This window comes from Pinus tabuliformis, chromosome 3_2 (assembly GCF_031772625.1).
Source record: "Pinus tabuliformis cultivar Carrire ecotype Pingquan chromosome 3_2, CPIR1, whole genome shotgun sequence".
NCBI classification, from domain to species: domain Eukaryota; kingdom Viridiplantae; phylum Streptophyta; class Pinopsida; order Pinales; family Pinaceae; genus Pinus; species Pinus tabuliformis.
In genome coordinates, this window is record NC_142302.1 from 470,088,833 (window position 1) to 470,100,503 (window position 11,671).

Consider the following 11,671-nt stretch of genomic DNA (forward strand, 5'->3'; position numbering starts at 1 on the left):
CATACCTGAAAAATAAGAGCAACACACACCAATCTTGCACCATAGTAGCAACTCAAACCAGAGAGTGTCCCAAGCAAGCAAAAACTAGGAGACATGCAGAGAAACTGTGGCATGTCCATACAACATAAGGGCAACGCTTACCAACAATACACCATAGCAACAACGTGTACCAGATATTGTCTGAAACAAGCAAAAACTAGGAGACATGATGAAAATACCAACTACAAAACCTGTAGTCCTAGAATTAATTCCCTAGGCATGACCCTGGTTTTTCCGTCCCTTTTCTAATTTGCTAGATGTTGTTGATAACTACTTACTTCACATATTTGTGGATTTGTTCTATGTTGTTGATAATGAAAGAGACATATATGTCATTTGCATTAAATATTTTTTGGGGTTGAGATATGTATGTATAGGATCTCTATATGCAATCTGCATCAAATATTTTAAGTTTTAGCAAGGTAAAATTTTAGAGTTTTAAAGTTTAGAAACTTTGGCTAAATTTACTAGTCCCTAACATGCAAACTATAAAATGTTCGATTATATTTTTGTAATAATATTTAAATCTCTAAATATTTTATGTAATCTCTATAAAAGTTTGATGATTCTTTAAAAAGTAAAATAAATTTATACTATAAAATTTGGGCAAATCAATTTTAGAAAAAATGGAAATTGATGATTTTTTTTTTTGAAAAAATTATTGAAAATTATCCCACTCGCACATATTAGCCTAAATTTTTTTCCCTCTTCTTAGTACAACCATAACAATGTACATTAATATGCCACCACTATCATTTGTAGGACCATCGCCAAAACTCTCTCCACCACTGCCACAATTTCCTCTTGCAACAATGTAAACTTTGAAACAGGAACTATAAACTCAAAACAACAACTCTGCCCAAAAAACCTTGTAAAAACATAAAAAACAATGGTAAAAACGAAAAGTGTTGATGTTGGAATAACAATTTTTTTTATTTTTTATTTTTATTTATTTTTAAGGGTAAATTTTCAACATGTTTTAAAAATGGCTGTGAAATCCAATTTTTTGTGCAAAAATTATCCAAAAAACACCCTCAAAACGAAAAGTGTTGATGTTTGAATAACACACGTTTTTTTTTTTTTTTTTTTTTTTTTTTTCAATGGTAAATTTTGTGCAAAAAACACCCCGAAAACAAAAAGTGTTGACCCTACTTTTCTTTTTTTCAAGGGTTAAATTTCAACATTTCGAAATAATGGCGTAAAATATTTTATCATGACCTCGAAAAATATTAAAATTTCAAAAAAATAATGAAAACATAAAATAAAATAAAAAATAAAAAAATTAAAACAATGAAAAAACAAAAAACAATAAAAAAACAAAAAACAATAAAAAGTTAAAAAAAATAACAAAACATAAATTAAAATATATACTAAAAACAAAACATAAAATAAAAATAAAAAACAAAAAGAAAATCAAATATATAAAAAAAGACAAAAAAAAAAATCAATCATAAAACAAAAAATCAATCATAAAAATGTTAAAAAAATAAACAAAATTAACTTATAGAAGATAAGAACTAAAAATTATAAACAAATAAATAGTAAGAAAAACATATTTAAAAAAAAATGGAATATTTTTTTTTTTAACCATAAAAAAATTTGGCAGAGAAAAAAAATAAAAAATAAAAAAAAAAATAAATTATAAAATTAAGTAGGTAAAAATAGAAAAATTTAAAAAACATTAACAAAAAAACCTAAAAAAAAATGAAAATTAAAAATAAATTGGATTTAAAAAAATAAAAAATTAACAAAAAAAAATTAAAAGCTACTAAAATTAAGATTAAAATTTTGATTACTTAAAAAAACAAATATAAAAATATATATAAAAAATTCAAAAAAAATAAAAAAAGTTAAAAAAATAAAATTATCTCATAAACCATAAAAGAATTTGGAAAAAAAACAAAATAAAAATAAAAATATAAAATTAAGTAAGTAAAAATAAAATAATTAAAAAAAAAACATTAACAAAAACTAGAAAAAAAAAATTAAAAACAAACTAGATTAAAAAAAATAGAAAATTAACCAAAAATAGATTTAAAAATCTAGTAAAATTAATATTAAAAACATTTAAAAAAAACTAAAAAAACAAAAATAAATTCAAATTAAAAAAAAAAAAAAGAAAAAAAATATGAAAATTTTAAAAATATATATATCTTTTCAAATTTAAAAAACTTTTAAAGTTTAAAAAGAAATATGTATTTGTCCACATGGGGTAGCTCAAGTGGCAAGGGCTGTGGAAATGAAGTCTCACCGAACCAGAAGTCTTGGGTTCAAATCTTGGGCTACCCTTCCCCCGTAGTGGGGTACATAATGGAAATGTAAATCGGAGAGTCCCACCCCAGCTTACAAAAAAAAAATTAAATAAAAAAAAATTATTATTATTATTATTTTTTTTTTTTTTCATAAAATGTAGGCTTAATAAAAAATAATTATTTAAAAAAATAAAAAATACATATTTCTTTTTAAACTTTAAATGTTTTTTTGAAAAGATATATATATTTTTAAAACTTTGATTTTTTTTGGGTTTTTTTTTTTTTTACAATTTGAATTTATTTATTTTTAAATATTTTTAATATTAATTTTACTAGTTTTTTTTTTTTGGGTTAATTTTTTATTTTTTATGAATTGAATAGAATGCTCGTCAATTCAAACCTGTATTCCAGTGAGTACATTAGAATCGGTAGAGAATTCAAGTTCCCCAAGGTTGTCGCTGTTGGAGATTAATGGAAAGGGCATTGATATAGAAATGACGTCGTTATAACAACACTTACTCTCTCCGAAACCTACTGCTGTTGGCGAGTAATAACGCTCTTCCTGCTTTGTCGGCACGCTGACGAGATTTACTTTATTCTCCCCGATCATCGATCTCATCCAACCGTTATTCACTGCGTTAATGCAATGAACCCACCGCAATCAGAAAATTGTAAGACTGAAATATTTAATAAAGAGAAACTCCAGAAACTTGAGTTCGATTACAGAATATTTTGAACATATGATTTAAAAGGTAAAATATTTCAGAGTCGGCAATCTCTCTAATATATCAGGGGCATTTTTATTTCTATGGTAGATTTTTTCAAAATATTTCAGAATCTAAAATGTTAACTATCTGGTTAAAGATAGCACATTGCAAAGGCAAATACACAAAGATAGCACATTGCAAAGGCAAATACAGAAAACAAGCTCAGACCACCTACAAGTGGTAGCCGTTGGGATCATTATTTTCAAGAGGCTCATAGCACAGCCGGACTGCAGGCCTACAAACAGAGCCACGAGTATGATGATCATAATGAGAGGAAACCCTTTCCATTTTTTATCCGAATGCAAAGAAGCCGCTGCCAGTGCCAACCTGTCCAGTAACGTCATAATGATGGGAAGTCACTTGATCTGGCTTGTGGTCTAATCTGGAACAGCATTATTTACACTTGAAAGTTGCTCCAGGGGCCATTTCTTCCTCTGAAAAAAAAGTCACTGGATCTGGCTAACTTTACTCTACATTCAGATCAACCAACCGAGCAATAAGCTTTGCAGAATTCTCGACCCAGTTGCTCTTACACTCACAAACACACTCGATCGATTAATTCTTTCAACCCAACTCTGCATCTCAAGAATCCCTGCCGCTTTTTAGTGCTTATAATACATTATTTCACCATTGCTAATCTAAAAATAGACGCCCCACCTCAATTGCGTGCCCAGTACGAAGACAGGTTCATCCACGATGGACTCCTCACCTCAAAGGCGTCCCCAGTTGAAGGACAGTTCATCCATCTTATTACTTAATTCTGCCTCCATGACATCGGAAACTTTAAAATGAAGAATGGTGGTTTTCTGGTCCAAACATGACCAAACTTGCCCACCATCATCACCTTAAAATCATAATAAAAAGGAATCTGTGCTCCCTGGCTCCAATTGAATGGACGGGAATCAAAACCTATATTCTTGTCGATCAAGTGTTCCAATTTCCGGAATTGGACGCAGAGAGGACACTCAAATGACACCGAACTATGCATATATTCCAATCAATATGATGTGAAGACTCACTAACTGGTGACGTTGAGAGAATCTAGGTTCTGTTCAAACTGGAATACAGGGTTAATGCTTATAATTATTATCAATAATCATATTAGAATGTATATAAAAATGGTCACAATCAATGATATGTGATCAATATGTATATATACACATATTTATAATTAATAAAATTATACTGGTATATATAGATATTCTCTATCTCAGCATTTATCACTATTCACATATCACTATCCTCATTTAATTTTTTTTTTAATAGAATAAATCACAAAGGTCAATCCTCACTTAATTTTTTCCTTTTTTAATTCTACTGCTTTTTTAATAGAATAAATCACAAATACCATCCTTATTCAATTTTTTTGTTTTTTAATATAATAAATGTAGGAGACTTGTTAGGTTTTTTAAATTATTAAGTGAATTTTTAATAACAAAATGTTTTTTTGGTTGTTAAGTTAGTAACTTGAGTAGTTGGTGAGTTAGACATTTAAGCCATTAAAATCATTTTTATTTACATCTATCACTATTCACATATCACAATCCCTACTTAATTGTTTTGGTTTTTTAATAGAATAAATCACAAATGACAATTTTCACTTAATTCTTTCCGTTTTTTTTTAAATGATTGTAATTTTAAATATATTTATTAATTTCTTTATATTAATATGAGTTGATCTTTTTAATAGAGATATATTTTACATATGTATTATAAAAAATGTTATTAATAAGAAATTGGTAATTAAAATAGTTCTATAATTATGTGACATGGAGTTGATTCATATAGGTTAATAAATAAATCTAACCAAAATGTTCATCATATTTTAGATAATATCTAATATAACATGCTTTACTAAGTGAACTACACCCTCAAAGACTTAAATATAAGTTTATTGGCATTTATGAATATTTCATATTACCAGCACAACCACATTAATAACACCGATATGAAATACATCTACAACCACATTGGGGTTTATTAGTTGATATAAGCCAATAGGAATATATGAAATACATTTACAACCACATTTACCAATATGGTTGATATACACCTATATCCACCACCCACCACATTAATAACTTGTAAGTGTATTTTATTAAGGACTAACTATTTTTTATTATTAATAACTATATAAACAATAATAGACCACATTAGTTGGTTCGAAACATCGACCCAATCCTTGCGATGTGATTAATCCGAAAAAATATTCTCTATAATTATTATATTAACATTATTTTGTATATTAATATAACGATGATGATGACTAACCTCCATTAAGACCAATGTGGTCTATCTGACTTCAAGAAAAGAGAGTCTAATTGTCATTCTTCAAAATCTTGTTTGTGTGATCAAGGAGCAGAGGAACGTTCCAATAACGATTCAAAATCTTGTTTGTGTGATCAAGGAGCAGAGAAATGTTCCAATATCGCTATAGTCGGGTTGGCTTAATAAGTCAAGAGATTGGAGGTGTGACTGATGATAGGGAATTCAGAGCGGATGTGGGCAAGAGCCAGACACTCTAAGAGGAAGTGTAATATTAGTTATTACATAAAATTTTGCTAATATATTAATAGCTTTATTTAAAATTATAATATAATTCATATATAACATAATAATAACATTTAATTATTATTAGTAATATATATTTATTGTCACCATTATATTATCTTCAATAATTATTATATATTTATGAACATAATTGTCAATATATTTTATATATTTACTTGGAATACATTAATACTATTAACTATATAAATACTATATATTAAACTAAAATATATTATACTATTTTTTGTTTTTGTTTGTGAAGTTGTCTGTGATCCTCCATGCTTGACCTGTGGCTTGAGGAGCTGCCACCTAGGGGCATCTAAGTCGTCAAAGTCACCTGGGGATCGCACCTAGCTTGGGCCACACCAACCCTTAGCTGACTGGATTTTTTTAGCATGTCTTCTCCCCCTAGCACAAGGCACAACCACCCCCTGCGAGGTTTGATCCTGGGTAGCCTTGCTTACAAGGCCCATCCTCAACTAGTTGTGCTAGTAGGGCTTGACAATAATAATAATAATATATTATAAATTTTTGTTAATATATAAATAGTTATAAATCAAATTATAACATAACTCAGATATTTTATTTTGTTATTATTTATAATACATATTTATCTCTCACCAATATTATGAATAATTATTATTTTCCCCTGGAAAAATCGTAATCTTTCATTATACTTTGAAAAATTACATATTGTAGATGCACCGAGATGCATATGCTAGTGTCTGTCAGCCTGAGGGCTCAGCAAAATAGATATCAGAAATATCAGCATAATTGCCAGGAACATCACACAGGATGTTCATTTAAAGTCCTTTTGTTTTATATACATATTGCCACGCAGGGCCCTTTTATATACTTTCCGTCCAAAATGTAATCAAAAAACTGTACAATAACTTCAAAATTTATATCAGATATTCAGTTCATGGGCTATCCGCCCTGTGGTAATGAGGGTCTATGTATGGCCGATGATAATATTGGAAAGCATTTGACCCTCGCTGTTCCTGGATCAACCACTCTCCTCGGGGTAGTGTCGTGGCCGCCTTGGATAGTGCGTCGGCACTGCTGTTGTGTTCCCTGTAAATATGATTACAAGTGATTTCATTAAAATGTGCCTTCATAATATTTATTTCATCCAATATACTGCTGAGTGTGTGAGTGTGGCAAGCAATTGTAGTATTGAACCAGTCTATGATGATCTTCGAATCGTTGTAAATATGAATGTTCATGCAGTTATGATCCAATGAGAAATGCATGAGGTGACGAAGTGTTATGAGTTCGGCAAAGTTGTCTGAGCCAATCTCCAAACCCATTCGGACTTTATAGTAGTGTTGGTCGCTCATGTAGAGGATAAAACCGCCTCTGCATCCCTACTATTGGGTTGCGCCATCAAAAAATGCCCATGGGGTATTTTTATCTATGTGTGGAGGGTCATGGGGCCTTCGGGCATGAGGTTTGGGTGGTTCAGGCATATCATTGTAAGCCGATATAATCTGTGCACATGTGTGCGGCCAGCTTATCGGTTTGTCATAAAAAATGTTTCGGTTCCGTGCCAACCAAAGTTGCCAGCTGATAATAAGAGGGAGGCTCTATAATTTGGATCCCTTGTGCCTTTAATACCAAATTTCCCAAGTCCTGTTCAAATCGTCACCCTCCCAGGTGCCCGTGAATTGTATAGCATTTGATATGTTTTGCCACAGATCCGTCAGGGTAGTACACTTCAAAAAGAGGTGTTGTGTCGATTCAGCAACGTTTTTACACAGTGTACACCAGGTAGGCCCGTGGATGGCACGGTGCATGAGATTTTCCCCTGTGGGGACTTTGTCTTTTAATATACTCCAGAAGAATAACTTGGTCCGAGGTGGCGCTATGAGATTCCAAATAGCCTTCCACCAGAAAGTTATCAAGTCTGGTACTTTGTGTGATATCAACACTTGATACCCTAATTTTGGAGTATACATACCGCTATCTGATTGGTGCCAAAAGAGTTCGTCCGGTCCCTCTTTTATCCTAATGTGTGATTCGTGGAGAGCTGTAATATATTCATTCCATTCATGGTGCCAGCATTGTGGTAGATTGATTTGTTGTGCGGATTTCCATTGTTGAGTAAGTATGGTGGTATTGAGAGGATCCGCAATGTTGGCTATGACCTTAATCTCTTGGGAGTGTATATGCTGAATGAGATTCCTGGTTAAACGATGTCTTCCACCGCTCCCAATCCAAGGATCAATTCCAATACGAGCCGACTGACCATTATTTATTCTCCAAATCAGATTGTCCCTGATGAGAGGCAATGAATGAAGAAGTGCCTTCCAGACAGATGAGATTTCGGATTTGGGCCAGCTTGGGAGTCGAATCCATTCCATGATATTCATAGGCCAAATGTATTTGTGATATGAGATGCTGGTCCAAAGATTTTGTCCCGTGAGCAAAGTCCACCCCATTTTAGCAGCAAGTGCTTGTGCGAATAGAGGCAGGTATTTTAAGCCCCAGCCTCCCCATTTCTTGGGCAAAGCTATCCTATTCCAGGCCACCCAAGCAAAAATCCTCTTGTCTTGGTTCCCATTCCATAAAAATCTGTTGCAGATTTGGTGAAGTCTGGCCAAGATGTTTCTTGGTATCCAAGCGAGTGCCATCCAATAGACAGGGGTGGCCTCAAGGACCGATTTTATCAGTACAAGTCTACCGGCTCTTGATAAGTATCGGTGACTCCAAATGTTTAGCCTCTTCTCCAGTTTTGAGACGAGCCAAGTCCAATCAGCAATCTTCTGACTGACAGGCTTGATCCAGAATCCCAGATATTTTAGCCCCCGATCTAGAGGATTGATGCCATAAGGGAACAGACGGTGCGCGTATTGGGACTCATGAATGGAAGTATGGGTGAATATGATGGAAGATTTTGAGTGATTAGCTAACATTCCAGTGGCAGAAGAGAAGAGGGATAGGATCTTTGAGAAGGAGCGGGAATCCCTGATACTGCCATCAAGAAAGATAATGACATCATCCACAAACAGGAGGTGGGTGAGGTAACAGTCATCTGATATCTTGAGTCCCCCAAGATCACCATCCCTCTTAGCTGATGCGATCAACCGGCTGAGACCATCCATGACTATCAAGAATAGAAGAGGAGACAGGGGGCAGCCTTGTCTGAGACCTCTTTCAGAATGGAAAAAATGAGATGTAGACCCGTTGATAAGCACACTGAAGGTTGGGGTGGTTATACAGGCCATGATCCATGTGATGAAATTGAGGGGGAAACCCAAATGGATAAGGAGCATCTTAATATATAGCCAACTGACACGATCAAAAGCCTTTGCCAGATCAATCTTTAGGGTAATGGACTTTTGGTGCCTGGTCCAGATGGAGTGGATGGCCTCCTGGGCCGAGCCAATAGCTTCATGGATCTGTCGATGTTCAAGAAAAGCAAATTGTTGAGGAGCAATATGTCGGGACAGGATAGGGCGAAGACGATTAGCAATGATCTTGGAGATGATCTTATAGAGACAATTACAGAGTGAGATGGGTCTGTAATCATCGTATGAGGATGGGGAGTCCGACTTAGGTATGAGGGCTATAAATGTCGAGTTGATGGCATTATACATAGATCCAGAAACATGACATTCCTCCACTACCCTTAGCAGATCATGGCTGAGCAGCTCATAGAAGGCAAGGTAGAATTCGATGGTCTAGCCATCCGGACCTGGGCTTTTATCCTTTTTGAACCATTTCAAAGTTCCCTCAAGCTCCCTAGGTGTCACAGGATAAAAAAGAGCCTCTGCTTCTTCTCCATTTACAAACCTGGGAAAGTGACCAACAATATTTATAATGTCAGCAAGAGTCGAGCCTAGAGGGATTTTATAAAGATTCCTGAAGTGTGTTGATCCTAGGTGAGAGAGCTTGTTAAATATATCAGTCACACCTCCTTCAGGGTTCAGCATGCTCCATATAGTATTAGTGACTTTCATGCCCTGTGTAAAATTGTGAAAAAACCGAGTGTTGTCATCCCCTGCCTTTAACCATATAGCTCTGCTACAAAGACATATAGATTCCTCCCTGTCTTTTAATATCTGTGACTTCTATCTTTCAAGCTCCACTAGGTGAGATTTATCTTCAACAGTGACAAACCCCAAACCTCTTTCATCCAGTAGGGAGCTGAGCTCTGATTCAATGTGAAAAAGAGCCGAAGTTTCCCTCTGATGCTTCTCTTTGGCCCAGTTGATGGATAGGTGCTTTAGCTGGGATAGATTTGAGCAAAATCCCTTTGCTAGAGTGTCTGATCTGTCAATCGGATTCACAACCCCAAAAACCAAGACCATCCAAATATAAGATGGGTCCTGTAGCTATACGTGATTAAATTTGAAGGGGGCTTTTGGTTTTTGAATAGGTCCCCAGATCTCCAGGTATACAGGGGAGTGGTCCGATATGCCTCCAGCTCCAACCCATTGTTTGTAGTGATGCAGCTGCTGTATAAGGGATCCTTTCATGATAAATCTATCAAGTCTGCGTGCAAGGGCAGCCTCGCCCACCCTTCTGTTCCGCCATGTGGGGAGAGGTTTGTTCATAGGAACATCAATCAGATTGTGTCTTTCCAGTAAATCAGTCATATATCCTATGATCGAGTCCACCTGAGCCATAGATCCCCAAGATTCACCATAACCCAGAGAAAAATTGAGATCTCCTCCAATGATGATGTTCTCCTCAGATAAAATAGAGAGACCAAGCAGCTGTTGCCAAAACTGCTCCCTTTGTTGACAAGGACCATAGATGTTTATAACCCTAAGGCTGGTCCCAAGATCTGCTGAAAATAGGTCTATACCCATATACCCCCGACCTCCCCAGGAAGCTTGTACTCTGATGGTTTTGGGGTTGTACCCAATAGCAAGACCTCCGGATCGCCCAGTAGAGTCTATGGCCGAAAAAATCCACCCCGGGCACATAGAGGTTAAGGAATTGGAGATGAGATCAGCCGGGCCAAGGGTCTCTTGAAGTAGAATGATGTCGATAGGAATAATCTCAAAAAGTCTACGCAGGGCTAGTTTCTTTGAGGCACTAGCCATGCCCCTGCAGTTAAAGGAAAGGCATTTCATGAGGGAATGCTGGCAAGGGTGTTCACTGCTCTAGGAACCCCGTCAATTGTAGATTGGTGGCCAGAGGCGACTTCAGCTCTAGCATGTCAGATAGCCTTAGATAGATCAGATTTTCTCCCCCGAGATGTCAAGGGGGTAGTTCCAAGAATGGCAAGACCCAAGCCAGCAAAATGCAAAGGGGAAACCCTGGTTATAATGCGAGGACGAAGGTTATAGCGATGAGACTTTGACCCCCAAGATGAAGATGGAGAAGAGGAGGGCGAGGATAGGGAATGCAGAGAGGGGGTGGATGGAGCAATGACAGGAGAGGATGACAAAGTGCACTGTGCAACATATATAGACGGTACATGCATGGAGGAACAAAGAGTAATACAAGAGAAATGAGGAGACAGAGATGTACCCGAAGCATTGGTGGCTTCTGCAGTCGCCCGTGATCTGGTGACTGGCGGCGAGAGAGATCCGAGAGCCGCAACTGCTGCCTGTTGAGATATATTGGCCGAGGGCGAAGGACCAGGTGCAGGAGAGCGCTGATTAGCCGGCGAGACTGTCTTGGTGGGTACAGCAGTTGCTTTGGGTGTATCCTCTGCCTTCTTATTGAGGGGGCAATCCTTGTATAAGTGCCCAACCTTGTGGCATCGGCGACATCGAAAAGGAACCCCCTCGTAATCCAGAATCTGAACCCTGGTGTAGTTTCCCCAATGCAGTGTGATTTTCTCCTCCAGCCCCTCGCGGGTATCCAAATGAACTAGGATGCGGGCAAGGGTTCTGTTCCTTGATTCCACGAAAGTTCTGTCATGATCAAGATATGTCCCCAAAGCATTCCCTATACGGATGAATACCTCCTCACACCAGTACTGTAGAGGGAGACCTGGCAGGCGAACCCACAATGGACCAGCCCCAATTTGTTCTCTCTCGGGATCAAAAAGAGGGCTCCATCTCTTTAGTAGGACCGGTGCCATCTCAATGTGCCAGTATCTGC

General features: G+C 36.0%; 2 protein-coding genes across 2 annotated transcripts; both read right to left on the minus strand.

Moving 5' to 3' along the window:
* Positions 1-2,659: 2,659 nt before the first annotated feature.
* Positions 2,660-3,636, minus strand: LOC149181324 (uncharacterized). Its single transcript, XM_089418305.1, has 2 exons — positions 3,234-3,636; positions 2,660-2,924 (listed from the first exon to the last, which is right to left on the minus strand). The coding sequence occupies exons 1-2, from the start codon at positions 3,400-3,402 to the stop codon at positions 2,686-2,688; spliced, it is 408 nt and encodes a 135-aa protein (XP_089274431.1). The 5' UTR covers positions 3,403-3,636; the 3' UTR covers positions 2,660-2,685.
* A 6,309-nt stretch (positions 3,637-9,945) lies between these two features.
* LOC149181325 (uncharacterized) lies at positions 9,946-10,662 on the minus strand. Its single transcript, XM_089414151.1, has one exon. The coding sequence runs from the start codon at positions 10,660-10,662 to the stop codon at positions 9,946-9,948; it is 717 nt and encodes a 238-aa protein (XP_089270277.1).
* Positions 10,663-11,671: the final 1,009 nt, after the last annotated feature.

Coding starts and splice junctions, on each gene's coding strand:
- LOC149181324 (XM_089418305.1), bottom strand. CDS start 3,402: ATGACGTTACTGGACAGGTTGGCACTGGCAGCGGCTTCTTTGCATTCG. Junction 2,925..3,233: donor GATCCCAACGGCTACCACTT/GTAGGTGGTCTG, acceptor GCATTAACGCAG/TGAATAACGGTTGGATGAGA.
- LOC149181325 (XM_089414151.1), bottom strand. CDS start 10,662: ATGGCTAGTGCCTCAAAGAAACTAGCCCTGCGTAGACTTTTTGAGATT.